At 37.5% G+C, this 27469-nt stretch overlaps 1 protein-coding gene across 3 annotated transcripts; it reads right to left on the bottom strand.

The window, feature by feature from the left end:
- Positions 1–27469, bottom strand: LOC134791477 (cytoglobin-like). 3 transcript variants are annotated; one of them, XM_063762508.1, is made up of 5 exons: positions 27287–27469; positions 26572–26744; positions 8658–8822; positions 5506–5731; positions 1–136 (listed from the first exon to the last, which is right to left on the bottom strand). In XM_063762508.1, the coding sequence occupies exons 2-5, from the start codon at positions 26724–26726 to the stop codon at positions 17–19; spliced, it is 666 nt and encodes a 221-aa protein (XP_063618578.1). In that variant the 5' UTR covers positions 26727–26744; positions 27287–27469; the 3' UTR covers positions 1–16. The 3 variants fall into 3 exon arrangements, with proteins under 3 accessions (XP_063618578.1, XP_063618580.1, XP_063618579.1); XM_063762510.1 differs by lacking the exons at positions 26572–26744; positions 27287–27469 and adding an exon at positions 21407–21527; XM_063762509.1 differs by lacking the exons at positions 1–136; positions 5506–5731; positions 8658–8822 and adding exons at positions 23418–23730; positions 24096–24321 and having other exon boundaries at positions 27287–27453.

Below are 27469 nucleotides of genomic sequence, written 5' to 3'. Positions count from 1 at the left end.
AATATAATTTTGTTCACTATAACTTATCAAAAATATGTTTGTATATAAAACTTATAAATGTTTCCCACGCCATCATTTGATCGTTTGTCAATTTTAAATCATTCTTCAGCATGCCTATCAAGACATCTTTTGTTTCCTGCAATAAAAAAACATACTTAAATACGTATTGATAGAGTTTTTATAATAAAAAATGTTATTATAAATACATTACTGCCCGATTCGAACTTTAAGATACGTCAATTAATAGATCTGGAAACGATATAGATTAGATGTGTCAGAGTCAAAAGTGACGTTTTTGTTTGAAGAAACGTATGTCAAATCAGTGTTGGCCGAAAGTTAATGCAAATTGAAAATGCTGGCCATTAACCATTATAAATTGAATCGTAAACTGTAATCGTCCGTTACGATTTAAGGTTCAATTTATAATGGTTAATGGCCAACATTTTCAATTCGCATTAACTTTCGGCCAACACTGTGTCAAATAATGTCCGATAATGTATGTCTTTCCCATCACGGAACAATGGTGTTCCGGACATTTGGGAAGCGTGCACGGAGCCGACACGTAGACACGTAGAGTCCCTTTTCACATAACTTTAACGAAATATAAGGGGAACACCGAGCGGATGCTGCCCTTGCCAGTGTCATGGGACCAGGGACCGTATAACCGGTTTTATTAAATACCTGTATAAAAACTGTCAAACGAATACCGGTTAAAATGTTATACCTATATTGGAATTACAGGTATTGCTGTCATTCCGTTTTTATCTTTATCGCTATTTGTACACTAATTGACATAATGAAATACCGGTATTCATTAATACCTCAATAATAACAGGTATTCAGTATACCGGTAATGGTTTTCGTATTTAATACCGGTATTCATTGCACTTGATCAAAGAGTAACCAAAAACTTTGCGACAAGAGGTTAAAGTTGTTGTTAAGTCCTCATGCTAATATTGATCGCTGTACAAGCGAAAGATTTCATAATTTAACCACGAGCGTAGCAAGTGGTTCGAAAGTTGAGCGTTGCGACCGTTTCAAGGCACGAGGTTAATTAATGAATTAATGAAAATAATTAATCCCAGAAAACATTTCCATATGAAATATGAGCGCCGCGCCGGCGCGCCACCGCCGCCGCCATAATTTTCGCGTCGCCGCCGCCGACGCTGCGCTATCGGCGTGGCGTCGGCGTGACCTTGTTAGATACTAGAGTCTGTCTAAGCTAACTTTGCACCGATTTGAACAGAACAAAGTGAGGGAGTGTTACTATAATATAAACGTCATATTTTCATAGAAATTTGACATTACCGATGATATTTACACACGTTGTCGTTGCAAATGCTATGCAGATTAGTTTGATCGGGAATTTATTTTTAACAAGCAGAAACGTCTGCGAACGATGCTATTAAGCTTACCTTGACCTATAATATGGTGAAAAGATTTGCTGGCTATGGATGAGGTCTTGGTGGCTCAGATGGCAGAGCGCTGGAGTATCAATCCAGAGGCCGTGAGTTCAAGTCTCACTCAAGACAGTAATTTTTCCACTTTTAAATTTATTCTAAGCTTAATAGCATCGTTCGCAGACGTTTCTGCTTGTTAAAAATTAAAATTAATAGATATTAGACTGCATGCTTTCTCTTGTCTATGCTTAAGCTAAACAAGTGGCAGTAATTAGCGAGTCGGTGACGAGGCAATGGCAATGAATAAGAAATATGTGATATGGAGCCTAACCTACTACGTCTATTCCAGAACATATCCTCAACAATTGAATGTAAAGGTATGGGCACGATAGTTGAAGTCAAGCACACAACAACAAAATCATGTAATGACAGCGAGATTTTGAAATTAATATTCTTTTTAGTGTTCCGTATTTCGTACCAATATCAAGTTGATATCAACTGCAAAAAAGTTTCTTGAAGGTTTTTTTATAGACTTTTAATATCGTACGTTTAAGTCACATTTACTCATTGATTCATTCATACTATTTTTGCGATTAGTAGGTACTCTGTGCGAGCAGTGTGTGTAATCATTCACCTCTCCTGGCGATACGTACATATAATAACTATGTATTATATCTGACTATAGCTACCCGCACTGCCTTCGCACGGATTACACAAAACCTTAACAAATTGTACACCTAAACTAAAGCTTCCTCAAAAATCTTTCTATTGATAGCTGAAATCCGCATGAAAATCAGTTGAGTAGGTTTTGAGTTCATCGTAAACATACATTCATATAATTACAGACAGACGCGGCGGGGGACTTTGTTTTATAAGGTGTAGTGAATTAGTGATAGATTCAATTAACAGTAACCTCACAATATAAAGATTATTTATTGAATTATGGTAGGAAAAAAGTTTTTATGGCATGAACTGTAGATAAGCAGCATAATGAAAAGACGTCTAGTATTTTGGACGTTGCCGAGTATACAGTACTTTTATTTAATTACACAAACGGGTCTACCGCGATATAATTTCATTGTTTTTACCTTTAATTCCGCCGTTAGCTGGTGCAACTCAGCTGAAACGTCGGAATTAAAGGTAAAAACAATGAAATTATATCGTGGTAGACCCGTTTGTGTAATTAAATATGTGTACAAAACGCGAGAGTTTAAAGTGTTATACAGTACTTTATATGCATAAGGTTTTTTTTGTCAAATTCATGTTTTTTTTAATAATTATAGAATAATTGCCTTTTTAATTACAAATACACTTACTGATAATGTCAACTTATGTTATGAACTAAAGTAAAACCTATTATTTTTATATTTTTCCAAAAACTTTATAGCTCGTAGGTGGTAAAATTTTACCAGTCATTGGCGTCATTTTATTAACATTAAATCAAACTTAGCGGGGTATCGTAGGATGCAGCAACATCTGAGCAATGGTAATAATGCACGCAATTTTATCAATATTTTCGTAAGAAATTTCTCAAATGAAATCGGGTCTGTCTTTTGATGTCTTGATGAACGCACAGGAAAAAAAATCCGTAATAATATTTTTTTATCTATTTGGTTCATTACGTTGTAATACGACAAGTAATGACTTTTTAAAAGGTTTTGAAACACCTAAAATCCCTCTGTTTAATTCATATTCATATTCATAAAAACTACCAGAAAATTTGATAATTTTACTCTTCGCATACTTGGCAATGTCCAACATACTGGACTTAGCAAAAGTGCCGTGTAATCGACAACGGTTAAAACACTGGACATTATACTTTGTAAATGTGTTTTACCCATAGGTACATGGTACATACAACACATTTTTATGTCAATCGTACTGCCACATAAGAAATAGTTAGTATGGTGTTGGTGCGACATAAAATAGTAGAAATTAAATTATATAACCAAAAAATTTCCGTAAGTACGTAATTATTGCCATGTTTAAGTAAGTATTTTACGTCAAAAATGTGAGAGTTACGTAGGAAGTGGCGCCCGCAATAATTTTCAACTATTTCTTATCGGACAACCTATTACATATTTTAACGCTGCATGTCTTATAAAAAAATATTCGGCGCGAATTTTAAACTACCGGGGGCGGCGGCGGCGCGCGGACTCCTTTTATTGCGGCGGCGCGCACGTCTAATCGGCGCTCATATCTTTGAGATTATAAACTACATACATAATAAAATACAATTCAATCAACAAAAAAACAATGAAATGAATCAAATGAACGCTATTAAATATTTATCATTCAAAATCATCACCTAACGGCTAATTTCACCAGCCAACATGAAAACGGGTATTCTAAGATCCGGATCTTAAATATTTACAACTTTACAAGCGGGCCGGACAACGTCCTTGACGAGTAGCGAAGGAACGAATCGTGGTACTACTACAACCGGTATTGGCACTTACTTATTACCGGTAATAGCTTTACGAGTAAACTATCAAATATTGGTATTTGTTGTCAATTGGCTAAACCGATAACACTATTGAATACCGGTATTCGAATACCTCTATTCAGAGCTTAAGTGATATAAATACCCAAATTCAAATTACACCGGTTATACCTCAATAATAACCTGTAGTCAGAATACCGGTAACGGTCCCTGCATGGGACACACACAGAAGCAGAACTCGCCAGGGTGTATGGGCTATTGGGAGTTGATGGAAACTAAAAATTGGCCAAGTGCGAGTCGGACTCGCACACGAAGGGATCCGTACCATTATCTATAAAAACGGTCACCCATCCAAGTACTGACCCCGTCCGACGTTGCTTAACTTCGGTCAAAATTCACGTTTGTTGTATGGGAGCCCCACTTAAATCTTTATTTTATTCTGTTTTTAGTATTTGTTGTTATAGCGGCAACAGAAATACATCATCTGTGAAAATTTCAACTGTCTAGCTATCACGGTTCGTGAGATACAGCCTGGTGACAGACGGACGGACGGACAGACGGACGGACGGACAGCGGAGTCTTAGTAATAGGGTCCTTAGGGTAGGGTAGGGTTTTACCCTTTGGGTACGGAACCCTAAAAATGAACTAGGTAAGTAGGGTGTTTGGTGAAAGCGATGGACTAAATACAGGGCTACCTATGGGATATAACAACCGGACGCCTGCCTATTTCCGGCAGACGGTGACCCATAATGTATTATTATTATTATACGTTGTTGGAATTATAACTTTCTGCCACGATAAGTTTTCCATTTATAAGTTAGGTTTAAAAAGTGCGCACTTATTTGTCACTTATTATTTGTGAACTCACTCCGATTTCGCGATGTCACGAACTACTATTTACAAGTAAAATTTATGCGGTCTCCAGAGCAAAAAATTATATTCAAAGTGCATCGGTACGAATTTTTGGCACAGTAAACTCTCCAAAGTAGAATTTGACACAACGATTTGTTTGGACCTCAGTTTATTTTATTTTTTGTATAATATAATTAGAATGTATACATATAATTATGTGTTGCCCGCTTTTCTAGACACACCGCATTGAATGACAAAATCTGCCGGTCTCTTGTAACCGTCAACGTGCCAGCTCTATTGAAGGCAACGGCAAGTGCCCGGACGGCATACCCCTGGTTTCGTGGAGATTGGGAAGAGCGAGTGGGACGCTGCCTGGGGAGCCACAACAGTAGGTCTATTATCCACAAAATGGGATATCACGTAAGTATTAATTGTTTGGATGTTTTAAAGAACCGCGATAAAGGCGCGGTATGCCAATACCTGATCTAATTAAATACCTAAAGGAATAAAGTGTTACTTAGCTACCTACGTACATAGTTGCATAATTTTGCACCTTAGTTGTTGGCAATGAATCTCTCATAAATCATCGTTTCTATGATAACACTAAGGCCCACTTGCACCATTGCACTAAAACGGGGTTAACCGGTTAAACCTGGAGTTAGGTACCATGGTTACCAGTACAATTTGACACTGAGATAACGGTTTAACCCCATAACCCCGGGTTAGTGGGATGGTGCAAGTGGGCCTAAGTGTAGCATGAGAGCTAACAACATTTGCAGTCACTGTGTAAGGCCCAGCACTGAAACTCACATGAAAATACTTCGTAGAAATTTTCTTCTTGCTATGTGAGTCTCCAAGTTTCTCCATCATAGCCACAACCACTTCTGGTTGCCCCAGGTTGGTCACGGCCAGGCTAATAGCAGACATGAAGTTGATGGCGTGTGCTTTAAACTGGTAGCTGTTTCTTATCCTGTCTTCGTCGAGGTCGCGAATAGCTTTGAAGAATGTCTTCGTTTCTGGGTCGGCACGAAATAACCTGTGAATAGTTTAGGTACCATATTAATGTGAAATGTTTCTTTCCTTTTAAGTAAGTTTAAGATTTAAAAATGTTTAAGGTAGGGTCTAGATAAAAAATTCACAGATTTCGTGCCTCACACGACTATCGACCACATTGGAAATGAATCTACGGAATTCGAAAAAATATTGTCGCTGAGCGACGAGAAAGTCTGGATAAGGAAAAAGTTACAAAATAAAACTACAACGTTGAATGATAATTATTTTATTCTTAGACTAACACAAGTATCCTGGACATAACGCATGTGAACAAACAAATTGCAAAATTTCTATTATCGAAGTTTGAATAATTGTCGCCGTGGCGCATAAGTATAGGTACATATTTCATTTTTCGATTAATAAGCAGGATATATTAATGTTCAAAGTACAAGAAAATTATTACATGGCAAATCCGTAGTCAACTCGAGAAGTGGTAGCCACATCGCCGTTATCGTCACTCGAGTCTTGATCGGCAGCGGCCCATTTGCTGCAAGATATGAAATTTTCTTGACAGCAGTTTGACGCGACGAGAGATGACCATAACAGCGTTTGTCTATGTTGCACCAAACCTGAGTTCCAATAGGTACTACCAGGGTTCAGCATCAGCTATTTTGGGTAATGCTCTACCATGTGATCATCATGGCGAATCGGATGTCCAAAACAGCGCGTGCCTATGTTGCACCAAACCTGAGTTCCGCTAGATACAACCAGGGTCCAGCATCAGCTCTATCTTGGGTATACTCTCCTAAGTGCTCATCAAGACGAGTCGGATGACCAAAACAGCGTGTGCTTATGTTGTATTAAACCCGAGCTCCACTAGGTACTGCCAGGGTTCAGCATCAGCTAGACCATTTCGTGGCACTTTTTCTTTTTTATGTTTGTCTGTATAAGTTTTTATTTTGTTTGTGCTCACGAATAAAATTATTTCTATTTCTATTTCTACCTCTTCCTCTACCTCTACCTCTACCTCTACCTCTACCTCTACCTCTACCTCTACCTCTACCTCTACCTCTACCTCTACCTCTACCTCTACCTCTACCTCTACCTCTACCTCTACCTCTACCTCTACCTCTACCTCTACCTCTACCTCTACCTCTACCTCTATTTCTACCTCTACTTCTACCTCTACCTTTACCTCTACCTCTACGTCTACCTCTATCTCTATTTCTATTTCCACCACCACAATAATGTCGAATAGCGCGTTATCTACGCCCGTCTCAAACAGGATAGATAGAGTTAGACCAAGACAAATCTGCAGCGATTTTGATAGCCCCATAGTCTAATAAAACATGGTCTTCCATTCCCAGAGTGACACGGGCCTACGTCACAACAACATGGCCGCTATATATAGCGCTATCGCATATTATCATATAGCGCTGTCGCATGATGACGTAGGCCCGTGTCAGTTAGGTGACCTAGAAAAGACGGGAATGGAGTACCAGGCGGAGTATATTATTATACCATGGATAGCCCAAGTGTTATTCTGCCGTCATAATCCCGATAATTAATTAACAAACACCGATAACGAACTCTGCGAAACATGAATGTCATGTGAAAAATGTCGTTCTGACTTTTTAACTATTTTAAGGTTAGGCTACAGGGCAAACCCTTAACCCGATCGTCTTTGTTTTAGGCTCAAATTGTAGCTGACTAAATTGTCCAGAGCCGTTTTTCTCAAATTTTTGATATCATTCTTCGTTTCCAAATTATCGAGCACCAAAATCAAAAATTCGTAAAAATTGAATTTTATTTTCACTATTTCGACCATAACTTTTTTCGTTTTTGACTTTCTCGAATAATTATTTTTGGACCTTACAGCTCTCGTGATTATGCGTCTTTTGAGCCTATTTTTTAATATCATATCTTCACAACTTTCCGAGATGTAAGGGGATCGCACTTTTTCGTGAAATCGGACCCTATACTGGAGCGAACGAAAAGACATTTCCAATGTCAAAATATCAACGGTAATAAGTACCTAGAGTCCGACTTAGCACTGACTCGAAGAGAATAAAGTTACGGCTCGGCCACGACATTGAGCGACTTGCGACGGCAGCAGCGACAACTATAGGTGGGAACGAAAGGTCCGATCGCTGTGTCTCGCTCCAACCTATGGTTATCGCTGCCGCCGTCGCAAGTCGCTCAATGTCGTGGCCGAACCGTAAGGGAGTGTCAGTAGGTATAAACTTCATATTGTGATAGAAATTTGAAACTAATGATGACACCGCCTCACTTTGTCTTTGCAAATGACATGCAGACTAGCTTGGTACGACTCTACGTAAAATATTTCCGTAGTGGCGCGAAATATACAAATTGTAGATGCGGTAATTTTTTTAATTTGCCGCTGGAATTTAGAGACATGAAACTTGTAGCCAAGGTTTATCGTTTCACTGTTTTTATCTAGGACAATACTAAAATAACATACATTTTTTCCCTCTGTAGAACTTTGTAGTATAGCCTTACGGTGGTTGTTACGATGTTATTCAAAAAAGTCCACTTTGTGTCCATGGCTTACCAAAGATCATAATAATAATAGTGCACGGGTTGGGTTCGCGATTCTTCAGCGTCGAATATTTTCATGAAGGGCCGTAAGGTGGCATTGACCTTTTGCCCCGTATCGCGAAAAGCCCCGATTTAGTGCGCATTTTATGGCACTTGAACTTGAATGCGATGATTCTTGGTGGCAAAATGGCATTATGTAGAGCACGAGCCCAATATATATATATATATATATGTAGGTCTCTTTATTCGCGAAGGAAAACGAAGGTTATCCAAATTTTCATACATTTTTTATTTATACATTTTGTTAGGGTCGTATTATGTTTAGATTAAATTGTAGGTATCATCAAATCGTTAGCTATATTCAGTTCCATTCTTAGAGATTTAAAATATCGCATTTTCACGTCACTTACCTCAAGAACAGCTCCATTCCGTATTTAGCCGCGTCTGCGTCCACGGGCCGCCAGGTGCTTTGAACCTGGTAGACCTGGCGTAGAGTAAGGCCCGACACCGGGTTTGTGGCGTCAGGGTCGCCGCCCCACCACCACCGGCTTAACAGGTGCCCCATGATGCTGAAACTGAAGCGGTTTGTTTGTTCATAACAATTTCTTACTTGGTCTAAAACTTACACCAGACAAAGTTATCCCACCAAAAACATTTCATGTAAAGTGTTGCCAAATCTAGGCGTTTAAAGTTTTTACACTAAAAAGTTATGAGATCCCGTAGTAGGTACCAATACTTTTATTCTGTTAGTTCTAACTTTATTATAAGCTCTAACTATATAAAGCCAACATCTTGGTCTAACAGTATGGCTTGGCCATTTCGATGCCGTCATATGGACAATCCCGTAATGACACCTTCAGAATTTGAAAGACCTGTGCAGCTGTTACTACTTTGTACAAATAGTCCACCGAGGGAGTGTAAATATATGTTCCTTAACTCTTCCTGCTATGGTGCGCTTAAAGAAAAAAGCAGATAGAGTTAAGGAACATATCGCAGCTGTCAAAAATCGTCACGTGAACAAGTCTGCTGTGGCTGAGCATTTACTGGAGTCAGGACCAAACCACTGGATTGAGCTGCATAACCCTAAAATCCTTTCCACGGATCGCCATTTCTACAGTAGAAAAGTGCGGGAAGCCATAGATATCAAAAAACTGCCCTTTGCCCTTTGTCTCGTCTTGGCGGGGGTACGGCCGTGCCCCCAGATACCTACCTTTTGTCATTTCTATCGAACTTAATAAATCATATTTATAAGAAACTGCATATACTTAATAGCTTAGCAACAAGCTCTTTTAAATCGTCTGTTACAAATATCATCTCAACTTAAGCTAATGATCAGGGGGCCGATTTTTGAAATTCGACCGCTCGATTTCGTATATTTCGTTCAATAATATCTCTTCTACTAGGCATTTAAATTCTACTAATAGAATTGAAAACGAGTGGTCAATACCAATAGATTCCCAATTTCTATCGCTCGAATTTCAAAAATTAGCAGTTCGCCGTTTTCCACCGATTTTCGAGTGACGAAATCGAGCGATCGAAATTCAAAAATCGGCCCCCTCGGCAATTTATTGATGCAATTATATTCATTCTTAAAAAATATTGATTTTTACAACGATGTTAAAGGTTTTAAGATCAGATGGGGTAAGACAAACATAGTTTATTTTACTCGGGGCAAGAGTAACATTATGAGGATTCCCTACAAGTGTTACTTTTGCCCCAGTGTTTGTCTTACCCCCTCTGATCTTAGTAAGAATTTCTGTTACTTATCCTATGTGTTTGAGGGTTCGAACTGTTCTAACCATTGGGATCTTTTGTATAGGTAATTGCTCCCTCAACGCACCAACCCAACCCAGGAGCTTGACCCATCATTTTCATGTAGGTATCTATCGAATGATAGAGCTAGTGAGCGCTTTGAATTATTTTGACTCGGCGTAGCTCGACTGCTAATACTTTTGGTGGGCATTAGGAAGATACAATTTGTGTTGTCCGATAGTCCCCACGTAGTATCTTCTTAGTAGTTTGTGATAGTCCCATTTTGGACAAAAGACCTTTGACCTGTAGACAACCCATGAACAAACAAATGTGTGCTAATTACTAGTGTGTTATTCAGGTGCGATATTTGACTGCTCAAACTCTTACTACTACTTAAATTATAAAGGTAATTATAAAACTACCTAGTGTAAAACCTGAGAGCTGAAGGTTCTTTTTTATAAAAACGATTCTCACAACGTGTTTAATTTAATGTAGGCACTCCTTATTAAAATGGGTAACCGGTAACACCGCGAAATACCACACTAAGCCATAAATTAAGCGCAGACGACGTCGTAGACGGCAAATGAATGGGTTGAATGAGGAAAACCGGCGCGTGTAGGTATTACCTTGCGAGTTTGCAGCTTACTGGATTAACGGCGTAACAGCCTGGGCTGTTCCAATTGCTCACTGAGCGCAGGAAAGCTTTGCCTAAGCGAACTAGTATAGGTGAAATCAAATGCATAAAACACATTGGAGGATCTGAGGGCCTACGTGTTGCCTCTCTGTCGCATTTGTAAATTCGTACGTAAGTGTGACAGGGAGGCAGCCCGTCGAACGTGGTTCGCAGTTGGCCCTCTACCACCTTGTGGCCTAAATCGGAATTAAAAACTTGAAATTGACATTTCAATCCAATGAGTAAGTGCTGCCTAGAGTCAACGCACACTCAATGGAGCATTGGAGAGTATGTCGCCGTGTGAAACCAGAATTAATTATATGACATTCAGAACAAAATATATTCTGTGATCTGACTTTTTTTCCCAGAAAATCCCTGCCTTCGATTTTTGGTTCCCTTGTTCAGAATTGTTAAGACGAAACGGGAGCTGAGCTAAAAGTCAATTTTGAGATTTCAAGCTGAATATACCCGTCGCTCTGACGGGGCGTGAGAGACTGTATTTGTGTGTGTAATGCACGCACACAGATGCGTACGCTTGCACCCGCGCGCGCCTCATTGCCGACAATTTGCAATGTTATTTTTCGTGCGTTAAGTACTGCCACGAGGCGTTCACTTATTACTTACTGTGTTGCGATTGAATTTTTTGACCCGGCTTACGTTTACGGAACTCGATAATCTTTCTACTACTGTGACTTGGCTTTGTTTACTTGACTTTGCTGATCAGCTTATTGTTTTGGACTCCGTGAGTTGTGGTTACCTATTGGACCGCACGCAATTCATCTACCTTTATTCAAGTAAGTACCTTTTGTTATACCTACGTGTTGTTTACAAAACTTCTGGTTATAATATTACAATAATTATGACATTTGTGTTGTACGTAGGGTACCTACTTATGATACTTACTTATAAAGAATTCATGATAACGTCAAATAATGAGTCAAAAGGGTAGGGAAAATAAATCGTGTACTTACTTATATATACTCTTACACTCAACAGCCAACTTTAACATTAGAAAAAGGCACTAAATTTAATTTATTATGGGAGGTCGATCATTGTCGATTACATTTTTTTTAAGTTTGCTGCATTTTTCTAATGTCAAAGATGACTTGCCGAAGTATAGGTAGGTACCTACATACATATAGGTAAATCGTGTTTATTAGTTACACACATAATATTTAATGAATATGGCAATAGAGTTTGGAATTCATACTTACCTACTATTCTAAACAACTTTCCTAATAGAGTTTTACTAGAAATAAGTAATAAGCCTAATAAGATTAAGTATATAATAAAAAAAGAACTGAATACCATAGTACAAGAATAATTATTAGTTAAGTAAGCACATAAATATAATACATATACCTACACATAAATATACATTATGTATTTATAATGATAAGTAATAAATATATTAGAACTTAAGATTAGGGAATAAATTTAATATGTCCCCCTCATCCTAGTTACTAAAATCTTAAATATTAAAGATTAAAGCTAGGTTCAGAACGTGTAATAGTATTATTTTTTGTGAATTAAAAACAGATTTCATTAAAAAAAAAATTAATGTAAAATGCCTATGTACGTTTATATAAACCTACTTCGATTTATGAAGCACATAATTCTTATAAGCACCATATACCTACTGTATTCTCATAAGGCCCAGGTACTCAAGAAATATGACCAATATTTGCCAGTATCATATTAGTTTTATTTTATTTGAAAATTTAAGGAACTAAAACATCTCTATTCCGATTGAAAGTAATTTATTTAAGTATCTAAATTTCAACGAACTTAACCTCTAAGTATTATACTATAAAGGTACCTGAGGGTATTATTATTATACGAAACATTATTTTAAGAATACGAGTATTCATTACTTTAGAAGGTACCTACTTATAGATTTTATTGCGTAATGCACATATGCGTAATTAGCCGAAACCTTTATAAGAGTGTAATTCATAAGAAGTACATAAGATATAATTTATGTACTGGTTTGCTGTTAGCTTTTAATTGTATCACTTTACATATATGTTACTCAAATAACTAACACGGTTACACTGTTGTAAGAACATTATTTTTCAGGTAGGCCTTATTATACCTACTATAGGCCTTATTACCTCCTAGTACCTTAGTAGTAGTAGTACTACTACGGAAATTGATTCAAAGACTCAAGACTGACTTAAGTGGCAGTAGGGTGTAGGGTTTTTTCTAGGCTTAATGAGTTCGCTGAAGCTTATTTTTTATACTTAGCGCACAGAACCACTAGTTTAACAGTATCAGCTCTAACCACATGTCACCATTTTGTCCTTTACGTAACAAACTCAGGGGCCCAGAATATCCGATGTACCTATCAAATCAAGGTTCTGTACCAAATAAGGCCCGGTTATTATAGTTCGTTATTTTTTAGCATTAGAAAGAAGGTAAACAATCATGACGTGTCTTTTTATTAATAATTATTGAAAAACGCTTTCAAAAATTAGTTTATATTACTTATGAAAGCATAAGAATATAAAAAAGTATATGATTAATACATACATACATACAATCACGCCTATTTCCCGGAGGGGTAGGCAGAGACCACGGATTTCCACTTGCTACGATCCTGACATACCACTTTCGCTTCCTTCACATTCATAACATTCCTCATACACGCTCGCCGGTTTAGGGTGCTCTTGCTCATTAATATGATTAATATGATTTATAATTCTAACATATTTGCTATGACTTATATTTCAATGGTAATTTTTAATAAGACATGTCAAAATCTGTTACCTTAATGCAAAAAAACGAACTTTAAGCGTGCTAACTTTCAAAATTTCATTTTTTATAAGATAGTATAAGTAGATGGGCAAAAATTTTGCGTCCATGTCCACCAGTGAGTAAGTGATTGAGATACCTAAACATTTAACTTTATAATGTAAAATGATATAATTTACTAACCTACTCGTTTAATTTCAGGTAGGTTGAATAAGGAACCAAGTAACCATGGGGAGGAGCAGTATTTACTAACATTTTCTTTTTGGGTCTTCAGAGTGTATCGTTTCCTTTTTTTTGCACATATTACACTTAAATATATATTCTCTGTGTAAACCCTTACGTCTTTCAATGACAAAGGCAAGATCAGCAAATGTACAATTTGTATGATCGTGCCTGATATTTGAGATCACAGAAAATAAATATTTTAAATCCACTATTCTGCGACCTTCTAAAATTTTGTTTTTCCCTTTGATTCATGATCAAAAAGCTCGGATTCAATAGTCATATCAAACGTCGATTATGCAGTTGATGATGAGCTTGCATTTTCTACCATTGGTGCTGCAAATGCATCAACCGGTGGCGATAAACTTTGCCCTCTTGTAAAACAAATTATTATTGTGATTGTGTCCAGCAAAAGGCCAAAATTCGGTTTACTTTCCTGTTTAAAATATTACTAATTTATTCATATTTCAGATTAGGTACATAGGTAACTGTCTGAATGTTACAATGCCAGCTGGCAAATTCTATCACATTTGTTTGTTTGGTAGTCATGGTAACATTCACTTACATTGATATCCTTATTAAGATCTGTATCTTATTATCCAGACCTTAAAATATTGCCACCGTTGCCCTTTAAAAAAATACTGTTTAAATAATTGGCTACTCAAACAATGCTTCTATAGTATAAATAATGACTACACAAAAATGGGTAGTATTGTATATAATGCACGAAATAAGGCCCGATTCTTAAGCGGGTTTAAATTTTGAGGCCATGTCCGCTAATACTATAGACAAAATATCAAGTTTAATAAACACAAAAAAAAACATTGATGGGCCTTATTTTATAATTTAGGCCTTACTTTGTAATTTAAAGTAGAGTTAGGCCAAGAAAAATCTATAGCGATTTTGATAGAACACGCAGTGCAAGTATTATTTCAAACGTCGCTTCTATGAAATTATGACATATAAATAACACTTGCACTGCGTGTGCTATCAAAATTGCTGTAGACTTTTCTTGGTCTGACTCTAAAATATTCTTTATTACACCACAAACATAAAAACAAATTTAAAAAAAACCGGCGAAGTGCAAGTCGGACTCGCACACGAAGGGTTCCGTACCATTATTTATAAAAACGGTCACCCATCCAAGTACTGACCCCGCCCGACGTTGCTTAACTTCGGTCAAAAATCACGTTTGTTGTATGGGAGGCCCCACTAAAATTTTTATTTTATCCTGTTTTTAGTATTTGTTGTTATAGCGGCAACAGAAATAAATCATCTGTGAAAATTTCAACTGTCTAGCTATCACGGTTCGTGAGATACAGCCTGGTGACAGACGGACGGACGGACAGCGGAATCTTAGTAATAGGGTCCCGTGTTTTACCCTTTGGGTACGGAACCCTAAAACCGATTTACAATGTAGATAAAGGTAGCAACAGGCGGTCTTATCGCTGTTAGTTCTTATTCTTCGTTTGTTTAGCATTAGAGTGAAGGTAACGTGTCTTTTTTAAGCATGCAATCGTATAATTATTTAGCTTTTTTTGTAATAGTTATGTACTTAGTGGTTAATATTAGTATTTACTATTTTTTTTTTCAATAATGCTTAAAAACGAAGTATAGACATGACAACCAAATATTAACGCCATTGTAGGGCAGGATATACAGAACATGAATCATTTGTACTGTCACGCTCCGTGATTGTTGAGCCATTTAGGGTTCTAGCTAAATTGGACATTCCATAGAGCACGAGTAAGTATGGAACAACCAATTCAGCTAGGACCCTAAATTGCTCGACAATTACGAAGCGTGCCTGTAGGTACCTAAAAATTTTGTTAACCCATTTTAACCATGCAATAAAATATTTTTGATTTTGATTTCTAATTTGAAATATTAGAATCAAAAAGTTCATAATAGATTGTATATCATAACTACAAAAATGTGTTCCCTACTCTCAACCCAAAAACCCCTTGTATCTTAGGATCTAGATATTTTCACACAAGACGGTTTATCGATAACTTCTTACATCACTAGATTATCGACATTAAATGTCGACTATTGCCCATCACTTTTCTGGCTGTATACGTATTTAGAAACTTGACTCCGCCCCTAAAATTAGTGCGATAGGGACAACTGCAGCTGAGGCGAAAAATCCTGCGTAAAAATGACAAAAATCGAGGTTTCGTAGTCCTCTTTTTCCTCCCCCAAAACTTAACCAATCGTAACCAAATTTGGAAATCTAAATGATTATGAAATTATCTGTGTCGGACCGTTTTGCTTTTTTGGCTAATTGATATCAGTTTTGAATACCACGCCTCTCATTGCGGCATAGTCTATTAGGCCATTTTGGCCGTTTTTGAAGGGCTCTAGCGCCTTAAAAAACAAAAATATCAAAAAAAGCAAAACGGTCCGACACAGATATTGATAATATTAATCTGTGTTGAAAAAATCATTGCTCTAGCTTCAAAAACCACGGAGGAAAACGAGGACTACGTTTGTATGGAGGAATGACCACTCCTGTTGGCTCTTAATAAGTACTCCTGATGCTTTCAGTCCAACGAGGAAAAGGCAGCCATCTGCACCAGAAATAAAGTAATATATTTTCTTCGAAAAATTGCTATCTCACTCTAGATGCTGGCGAGGCGAACGTTCGCCTACCTCGCTAAGCGGTGGATACATGATAATATCAGCGTGCCTATCACGTGTCTTTTTATTAGTATACTACTGTAGCCGACGCGTACGATGCATACTTTTTTGCTCGTACGCTACCTACAACTAATCGTAGTATTTGACTCATGTTACCAAGAAATGTTGTTCTTCACTAGAACATATCAATGAAACTATTTGAATTAAATTCACTGTACCTACCAATAAACTTTTTCTAATTTATTAATTTGAGTAGAAAAATGATGATAAGAACTTGAAATGAAAAACAACAAAACAAGTGAAAAATTAATGTTTGCTGCAATCCTCCTCATCGTTTTCGATGACGGCGACCCCAAATAAAATAAACATTATGGACGTTGACTAAGTCGCCTCCAGAAACTCGCGATCTAAATTGACATGAGCCCAATCGCGTGGGCGTTAGTCGAACGTGTCGGATAAAATACGAGTGTCGAACGATTTGTTCCACAAAAATCCTCGTATTATTCGATAGTCCATAAAAAAGAAGTAGACGGTAGCGTAATGCCATACTTCTCCGGTGTGACTTACAGCCCGCCATACTGAGGCGAACACATTAATTAAAAAAAAACAATTCAACCATTTGTGCCAAGCTAATTTTTGCACAGGTGATCATCGTCGAGCAGCCATTCATGGACATCACCATGCCATACTCTTCGGACGGTTCCAAATGGCCGCCATACCGCCCCGAAAGGGAGTTAATTTTTTTTTATTGCTAAACGATTTGTACCATCTTGTAATTTTTTTTCAAGACTTTCTGTGTGATCATAAATGGAAATCTCATAATGCCATACCTGTAGGAGGTGGCAAATGTGTACAATACTTTTTTTTATTTCAAGTATGGTGCCCCTTTTTCCCCCTATTAGAAGTATGGCAAATATAATAATGGTCACATTGCATCATATAATTTCCAAAAATCCAAATGCCATACTGGTACAAATCGTCAAAAAATTGTTTTTTGTTTTAAGTCTTGGCTTAAGTCTCACAGTCGTCCGCCCCGTAGTTATAATCTGAAATATATTTTTTTAGGTACAATTGTATCCAAACAAACAGAATATGATGATGCCATGCTGTAAAAAATTATTTTACGTATACATAGTCGTATTTTTGAAACGTGTCGATTAAATAAGTTTTTCAAGTATGGCAGCACTTTATCCCCCTACTATAAGTATGGCAATTATAATAACGGTCACATTTTATCAAATACTTTCCAAAAATTTAAATGCAATACTGGTACAAATCGTTTAACAAAAAAAAAAATTTAACTCCCTTTCGGGGCGGTATGGCGGCCATTTGGAACCGTCCGAAGAGTATGGCATGGTGATGTCCATGAATGGCTGCTCGACGATGATCACCTGTGCAAAAATTAGCTTGGCACAAATGGTTGAATTGTTTTTTTTTAATTAATGTGTTCGCCTCAGTATGGCGGGCTGTAAGTCACACCGGAGAAGTATGGCATTACGCTACCGCCTACTTCTTTTTTATGAACTATCGGAAAATACGAGGATTTTTGTGGAACAAATCGTTCGACACTCGTATTTTATCCGACACGTTCGACTAACGCCCACGCGATTGGGCCGCCGGTACCAGCGCTTTGACCATCATTTTTCTTTCCTTCATTACATGCTTAGACCCCTGACGAACCGCCATACTGGTACAAATGACCCAGTAAAATGTGTCACTATCTCCCGGTCTAATAGTCACGGGTATATGTCGATAAAATGATATCGATATGTAGGTAAGTTATTGCACTTACTACCCATGTCATAATTATAAAGGGGTCACAAACGATTTCGATTTAAATGAATGTGACGAGAAAAGTGGTTGATTCGATTGTAAGATTGTGACGTTACCGATCAAATCAGGAGGTGCGGATGAGAAACTGACAAATTTCAATGTTAGTCTTCTTCTTTCCCCTAGACCGGTAGTCCCATTTACTTGGGGTCGGCCCTCCTCGTCCGCATCCTCCACTGAGCACGATTCCGTGCGGCGTTGGTGTCGATTTGAGCTTCTTTGAGGTCTTTCTCGACCGTCGTCAGCCAAGTGGAGGGTGGTCTTCCATGGCCGCGTGGCTGGGTTACAGGCAGGTTCAAGGCCAGTTTTACCGGGTGGCCTTCTTCGCGTCTTTGGACGTGCCCGTACCATCTAAGGCGTTTTTCTTTGGCTTTGTCGATTATTGGCGCGACTCCAAAACTTCCCCTAATGTACTCATTCCGGATCCTATCTAGGAGTGTGACGCCAGCTGACCATCGTAGCATACGCATTTCGGTAGTGTGTAGCTTATTAAGGTGACTTTTGTTTGTAGCCCAGCACTCCGATCCGTACAAAACCGCGGGTCTTATTGCTGTTTTGTACAGTATTCCTTTGGTCTTGAGCGGCATTTTCTTATCGCACATGACTCCTGTGAGCTGTCTCCATTTCATCCAGCCCGTAGTGGTCCGGTGAGTAATATCCCTATCAATTTTGCCGTCGTTGGACACTATCGAACCTAAATATTAAAATTCCGACACTCTGGGTATTGGCGTGTCTCCTATCGAGATGTTGATAGTTTTAGGGTCTGTTAAACCGTCAAAGATACAGGACATATGTTCGGTTTTCTTCCTACTTATCTTCAAACCATTGGCTTCAAGCGCTTCTACCCAGGTATTTAGGTCTTGTTGTAGGTGGTCGACGTTGTCCGAAATTAAAACCACATCATCTGCATAAAGTAGGTTCCACGGTAGCGGCTTTTGACAGTGTTTCGTCAAGTAATCCATAGTAGTATTGAAGAGTATTGGGCTCAGTGTAGAACCTTGATGAACTCCTACTTCTATTTCAAACCTGTCGCCTTTACCTGCTGGGTTAACAACTTGGGTGGTGATCGCATCGTACATGTCCTGTATCAGGTAAATGTAGTATTCTGGTACTTTTTGCTGCCTGAGTGATTCCCATATGAGATCTCGGGGGACATGATCAAACGCTTTTTCCAAGTCTATGAATATCATATGCATGTTTCGCTTGTTTGCTTTTGCCTTTTCCAGCAGAATACGTACAGTTTGAATTGCATCTGATGTACCTCTTCCGGGCACGAAGTCAAGCCAACAAATTTCAATGTTAGTATGCAGGTTTAGGGGCAAGTTGTTTATTTCAAGAGCTCGGTTGTCGCCATAATTCTAAAATTGGTGATTTAATTTTATACATGTGGCCGGTAGATGACACAAATTAAATGAGAATCTATCACATTGTACGAAATATTTCACCGTCTGGGCCGGCCTTTTTTTGTATTTTGAGCCAAAATCACTGTTTCTATGTTATCACCTAACTTGTTACTCTAGCTGTAAGTTTTCCTAACAAATAAAACAAAATAAATAAAATAAAATATTTATTTAATTACAATATGTTTATCCAATATCCTTGTCTCTATTACTATAAAATTGCACAATTTTCGAAATACCAAGTAACATTTGTAAAATAACTTAAATTAGAGATACATTTTAACTGACCGCGCAACAGTAGCGCCCCTAGCGGTGAATTCTCGCGATATTCTTTAATTCAATCTTTTTTGAAAATATCGATATGAACAGCACTGGCCAAACTGTGGTTACATTTGTGCACATTGACCTGTCAATTTAGTTCGCGAGATTCTGGAGGCAACTTGTAGCGTGAGCCAAATGTGGCTGGCCAGGCCAAAGTTGCTCTTATATATTCTGTTGCACCCGTAGACAATAACATCAATAACTAGCGAATCAATCTACTTTTATCAAAGTAGAGTCATTATTAAGAAGTTTTGAGCAATGTTTAATTTTTAGGGTTCCGTACCTCAAAAGGGAAAAACGGAACCCTTATAGGATCACTCGTGCGTCTGTCTGTCCGTCTGTCACAGCCTATTTGCTCCAAAACTACTGGACTAATTAAGTTGAAATTTGGTAGGTACACATATGTAAGTCTGTGACCCAAAGACGGACATGTAATGAAAACAAATGAAATGAGAAAATTAAAAAACGAAGTTTTGCAAACCATATCGTATTACATAATGAAAGGGCTTATTATATACCTATTCCTACAGCATACTAAATAAATATTATTTGCAGCTGAATGTAAAATGTTGTTTCTAATGCAACTCGTTATTTTAATCAGAATAACACTTCATGTTTATCGTATTATGTCCGAGTCATGTATTCGTATTTGCATAATGTTTGCCGTACGTTTATACGCCTTGGTATTTGCCTCAAACAAGGTACCTATTCCTTTGAATAAAATAAACGGAATTCAATTGTAAATGCGTCGTCAAATGCTCGAAGTATCGATAATCGGATTAAATGTCTATTCGAATGGAATTGGCTGTCGGTGCACGCAACCTTGTCGGTTCACGGTTCAGCATGTGCGGACAATTTACCTTATCGAAGGATTTCAAAATAATATTAAATAGTAAATATGTAACATACCTACCAAGTGTAATCTGTGTAATTTTTAGTGTTCCGTACAAAACTTTGTTCACGGAACACTTATTGTGACATGAGCGCGCTTTGCGAGTTTGACACACAGAGCTTCTTCGGATTGTTCAAATGTGTTAAGCCAGTCCAGATGAGACAATCAAATAAATCATTTGATCAGACATTAAATTCATTTGGTGTCCTCACCCACAAATTTGTGTCACCAATTTTAGATTATAGTGACAGTCGAGCGCTAAAACAATCTCCAATCCCCGCGTACTCTACACGCGCATATTTAAGGCATTTTTGCGTCCGCAGTTCCGCACCTTATTATTTAATTTTTGCGTCCACACCACAGTATTGACAATTGAATCAGATTGTGGGAAAAATTGTCCCGTCTGAACTGGCCTTAAAGTTTGTATATTCACCTACGTTTACGGAACACTTTTCTATCATTCACTATAAAGGCTTAGATAAGCAATTCTTTTCCTTCTGGGTATTCCTTGGCGGCAAATTGTACTACTACAATGTTCATTAATCTGTCGAAGAGTATCTATTGTGACAAGTGACGCATCATTTATGAGAATCTCGTATATTTTACCTTCCCCAACAGTAAACAAGTTTTTATTACATCAATTGAATCATTCAGAACGCTTGCATAAATACTCACTTCGATTGACGTTTGTTTTCGCGCTCTTTTTTTCCCGCGCGATTAGTCTTTGGAATATTTTGAGGTTATAATAATGTAGAGAACGCGCGCGACTCACTCTGTGATAAAAATAATACTGGCCACATATCGCGGATGGCTGATAATGATCACGTATGTTTTTACGAGCATGAACCGACAAATTACGATTATTTGCAATGCAGTCATTTCTGCAGAGTTACCAATCTCCCGGTGGGTTCGTCATAACGTAAAAATTATTAGTTTCTTTCAAAAAGGACAAAGTAATCAAACATTATTATGAATGTACTGGGCAATAAAAATGAAGTGTTCATTGAATAATTCTCTACCAAGTATAACAAGTCTTGTCAAATCATTGTGGTTTTTGCGGACAAACAGTGACCGCTAGGCGCCGCACCCGGCAAACAAATCACCTAAGTATAATTATACCTTATGCCTTTCCAATTAAAATCGTGTTTTATACAATCATGACGTAGTTTTGAGAAATTAACCGCATTTTGACTATAGGTATTTACCTTCTTGCTTTGCTAATTGGCCTATGGGTGTACAAATTATCTCAAAAATATGTCCCATAACTCTTATGTCAGTGAATTAAGAACTATGGGACATATTTTTGAGTAAGTTGTCTACATCCATATTTTTACAGTTGACTGTATAATGAGTACTTTACTAACTTTTTAGACAGTCGTATTCAGTTAGGAGTGTCATAGAGAAAATACCATTATAGTTTAACACTTTAAACTCTCGCGTTTTGTACACATATTTAATTACACAAACGGGTCTACCGCGATATAATTTCATTGTTTTTACCTTTAATTCCGACGTTTCAGCTGAGTTGCACCAGCTGTGGTCACGGAAAGACTGACGTCCCAACAAATGTCAACAGAGATATTAATAAAACACCACTAAACTACCCGAAATTAGACCCACCCAAACAACCAATAATAATAATAATCCATCCAACTTGCATATCAATAGCCCATGACCTTAGTTCCCATCGCAGCACAAAAGTGCTGCACTGCAATAGTCTTTGCACCTGGCGGAGACCATCTCCGGATGTATCATATTGTGGGCTCGGGGATGGTATCCGCCATGTGTATCCCTTGCTTTTAGAGTAAACTGTCTTAAAGGGCCTCTGCGCTGTTGGCTTCGGCCCCACGCATGCCTCCCAAAGGTCCGGGACCCCATGGTCCCGAGATATGGAAAGGACAAACAAATAATAATAATAGAATTAGACCATTATAGTTTTATGTGAAGATGAAAAAGACAATTAGATGTCGACAAAAAAAAATGCATTTAACTATTTAATTATTTTATTTGAATCTATTGTTGCCATTTTATAAAAATAGCAAAATACAAAACCCTAATTTTACAAAATACTTAGGTAATAGGTACCTATATTCATTGGTCATCGTTTAAAATAATGTTAAATCTAACCTAATTTTACAAACAGCCATAATTGTGTACATTGTTACAATATGATATGATAGCAAATATGATGTCCTCGGCGGGGCTACATATTTGCGACGTTGGTGTAGACCAGCGGTCGGCAACCTTTTTTTGCGTAGTTTTAGTAGCGTAGTTAACGATGAGTAAGTTGACGCGGGCCGCACTTTGTTAATATTTATGACTTTATCAGACATTGTCGTTTCTCAATATTACATAGCCAGAGAGGCTCGCAGGCCGCAAGTGACAGTTTCACGAGCCGCATGCGGCCCGCGGGCCGCAGGTTGCCGACCGCCGGTGTAGACACTCGGACTGAGGTATCTATGGCACAGCCTCAGGTCAGAGGGCTGGCAGTCACAGCACGTAAAGCTGCCAGCCTTCTTCAGTAAAGGGCACCATAACGCATGAAGGCAACCTATGGAGCCTTTTTTAATTTTAGTGATAAGTTTACCGTAGCTTTATTTAATTTTTTATATATGTTGTTCCCTATTAAAACTACATATTTCATAAAATATAACTGTTACAATAACAGTTAGGTACTACATTTTAGTGATGTTATCTTCCTATTCTTTCCTTGTCGTGCACTAGGACTTTTACCTTACATAGATAAAAAAATATAATATAATTTTAAGAAACAGAAAAAATCGCCTTAGCTTTACTTGCTATGCTATCATATCACTGGATTCTAGTCACTATCATCTGTGTAATTTAATACACACAACTTATTCTATTAAATAAGATCAATTTAGGCTTGCAAATATGTGTTTGTACCAAAAATCTACGGTTTTGGACCAGGCGCCTAATGTCATTTCATCCAATTTAAGTATTTCAATAAACATTTTTATTAGCACGTCTTTCAGTTCCTGTAACAAAACAAATTATTAGTATTTTTGTTACACTTTGTAATAAAAAATCGTAGGTGACATTCATATTAACTATACCTAACTACTTCCCGCGTATTTTGTGACTGTACACTTTTACAACATGGCGACATTTAGGTCCCGTTTTGTATTTAAATAAGTACCTCATCTACCTACAGATGTACTGCATAATTGTTTTCCATCGTATTTTCTCGGAAACGTTCCTAGTTGTCATGCTACTTCAGTCAAACTCAGTACTTTTTGTACCGAGACTGTCTGAAATAGCAAGACACGCGTACGGTTCCGTGAAAATACGATGGAAAATAATTACAGATAATAAATAAAGTTCAATAAATAGCAAGACTCACTAAAAAGTGTCGGTCACTGATCTTCCTCTTCTTGTGAGATTCTCCTATTTTTTCCATCATAGCTGCGACCATATCTGGCTGGTTCATGTGTCCCACCGCCAGATCGATAGAGTTCATCAAGTTGATAACGTGCGCTCTGAATTGCATGTTGGACTCGTATTCGGGTTCTGGCAGCTTTCTGACCATTTTGAAATACTCACGCGTTTCAGGATAGGCGCGGAATAGCCTGCAAAAAAATCGGTGTTACTTTTATAACAAAGTAAAGCATTGTAAAGTTTGTAATACGAAAATAATAATAAATTATACTTCTTTTTTGGTTTATTTAGTTATCAACCATTTAAAATCGTATAATTTTAAATATTTAAATATATAAAAAAAAGTTAAATATATTTATAGAAAAAGTTGAAATAAAAGAATAGGTACTTAGTTGAGTTACGATGAAGATGAGACAAGCGAGTACAGATGAGTGATGATTGTATCAACCATAATCACATACATAATATGTTTGAATAGCAACCACAATAATGAATACCTCATAACTATCCCCGGACATAAGACCTTCTTTATTAATCATTTACATAAGTAATACCAATATGCTAAAACTCAAAACTCATTGATCTTGAACAAGAATTCAACATCCTTATAAATTATTCAACAATATGATGATAGAAAACCAAAAATCTGTGACCTGTGATAATAATAAATGTTGACCTTATTGATTTTTGTTGACGAATGCAGCAAAAACAAATTATGGTTCGAGTGTAAAAATAAATAAATATGTACTGTAAAACGTTGTACAATACACGTGCGAAAAGGTAATTCGCAATTTCCTACTTTTCGCACTTGTATCGTACGACTACGTATATACCCCAGTGGGCGCAGCACGGTTCCATTTTTATCGTCTATCACTATGTGCGTCCCTTTCGCACTTACGTACTTGTTAGAACGTGACAGGCATGGTGACAAGGGATAAAAACGCGACCGTGCTAAGCCGCCTGGTTATAGTACATTTACTATAACCAGTCGTATACCTACTTGTTGCATAATATTAGATTTTGAATTGATTCCCTTGGATTCGAATTTAGGAAACGTCAATTGCGTTTTTGCGGCCTTTGATTTTAACTTTGAAATATTTAATTAAATAAAAAAAGAACTATTTTGACATACACGTTCGTGCACAATAGCCAAACATAATTTGTTGTCACTGAGTACCGCACAGTTTCTATTTAGGTTACAACGCATGTATATCAATTATTAGAAGAGATAACTATTTCGAAAAGAGTTATAGAACCAAGTTGCAGGCACAATGTTGCACATATCGGTCGGCAGCTTTAATTAGGTCTATAAAACTAATACCATTTGTAGTTTTACTACGTCATTACGCAGTCATTTCGACCAATTGATATTATGTTGTTAACATGTTGAACTACTCCAGAGTAGATCCAAATAAGAAGATTCACAAGTGTTGGAGAATACTTATAAGTCTACCATTTTATAAATGGATTCACTTTAAACAAACAAACTCACATGATTCGGCATGTACACATTATTAATTAACCATTAGGTACGACATAGAAATAAATGAAATTCATGAAAAAACCTGCTGCCAGGATTGAGAGATTATGTTAAATTCGATATTAAAATAGGTATGTAGTAATAAAAGAGAAAGAAAAAAAAACAAATCCATTCGCTGCTTGTAAGTACCTTAAAATAGTAACGTATTTTAACGTGACACTCATAATAATTTTAAATATCTATGGGGTATTATAACGGTATACTTTATTGCACGGGAGTACAATAAACAATCGAACGAGTTTTCTGATGGTATCTGGAGTCTACATATTATAGCTGTGCGAGTAGGTATAGCTGCCACTCTGATTCCTGTCTACAAAGCGTATTCAACCAACCAGCAGCTCAATGGGAGCGAATTGAATCGACTTGTATTCAATTGGGGACACTGCATATTCAATACCAATTAGAAGATGTGACACTTGGCCCCAAGGTTCCTCTTGTGGCCGAGCTGTCAGTATAGGTAGTCGATAATTATATTTATGTAGTTATGCACGTTTGATCGGTTGAATGTTGAATAGAATATGTTTCACGGGACAATTTCACGACTAGATTTATCGATATGTACTTTTACATTTATTTACAATATATAAAGTACATTACGTTATAGAGAAATAACATTTATTGTAATTGTGTAAACAATAACAACTCTCTTGCAGTGCGATCACTCATAAAGGTATCTAAGAGCAGGAATTTATTTTATGCCTGGAATTCCTATTTATTTCTTTAACGTTGCGTACGCCAATTTCTTGTCACGTTAACGTAACATCCCGTCGAAGGGTTATGCTTGGAGAACTTAAACTCGGAACTGTGTTGGACTTAGCGCTAGATTCGCCACGGAACCATGTAACATCGTTGCTACCAAAAGTGTTGAGTAAGCTTTATATTCCAAGTTTTAGCATGTTACCTTTTGAGAAGTTCTGTTCCATTTGCAACTGAGTTTGCGGAGACGGGCGCCCAAGAGCGTTGCACGGCGTATACCTCACGCCGCGTCAGCCTTGAGAGCGAGTTCACTGCGTCTGGATCCCCGCCCCACCACAGGTGGCTCAACCAACTGCCCATCGTCTCTAATTGGCGATCCTGGAAAATAAAGGATTTTGGTTTTGATCCCCGATAAGTCACAGTCAGAAATTAGGCTCCAATGTTCATAACTTTTGGGAACGAAATATGTATACAACTCTTCTGCGTGTCTATATTAATTAGGGAATAAGGAAGAGAGTCACTCATGGACTTAAGTACTAGGCTTAAGATGGAATCAATAGTCACAGTAGCAGAAGATGCCACCTTAATAGACACTAAATGGAAATAGGGAGATAGAGAAAGCTTAGATACTCTAAGAGAAGGCTCAAGCGAGCTCTAGAGAACTAACCACTGTATATCTGAGAGAATAGGGCTCTACCTATACTTAATCCGTACTAAGTATATTCATAAATTATTATTTTTTTATTTACCGTTAGTCTTCTACATTTTCTCCTAAATATATTTGAACTAAATTTCTGAAGAGGTAGAGAAACTTTTTAAACCCCAAGTTAGCTAAAATTAAGAAAGTGAAATGAAGCAAAATAAAACAAATGACATTCGATCCAACTTGAACAAACAAATTCCAATTTCAAAATACGTACGTTCAAACTTCCGCACCGTGTTTCGAATAGTTTTCGCGGTTATTGGCAAGGTCTGTGGTCGCGCGCGCACTGCGGTCAACTGTTACACGTGTACTGAAGTCAGCTGTTTGTTTTGCTGCACACTGGACTCAGACACTTATAAGCGATCTGCCACTGTCTCGTCATTCATGGGAAATGAATGTT

This window comes from Cydia splendana, chromosome 6 (assembly GCF_910591565.1).
Source record: "Cydia splendana chromosome 6, ilCydSple1.2, whole genome shotgun sequence".
Taxonomy (NCBI): Eukaryota; Metazoa; Arthropoda; class Insecta; order Lepidoptera; family Tortricidae; genus Cydia; species Cydia splendana.
The sequence above is the reverse complement of the archived record's forward strand: the minus strand, read 5'-3'. Positions and strand labels throughout refer to the sequence as shown.

What these genes read in the sequence shown, in the direction of transcription:
- LOC134791477 (XM_063762508.1), bottom strand. Translation starts at nt 26,726, where the DNA reads ATGGGCAGTTGGTTGAGCCACCTGTGGTGGGGCGGGGATCCAGACGCA. An exon ending in GGAACAGAACTTCTCAAAAG is followed by an intron (nt 8,823 to 26,571) that starts GTAACATGCTAA and finishes AAACCGCTTCAG; the next exon opens with TTTCAGCATCATGGGGCACC. An exon ending in GGAATGGAGCTGTTCTTGAG is followed by an intron (nt 5,732 to 8,657) that starts GTAAGTGACGTG and finishes AACTATTCACAG; the next exon opens with GTTATTTCGTGCCGACCCAG.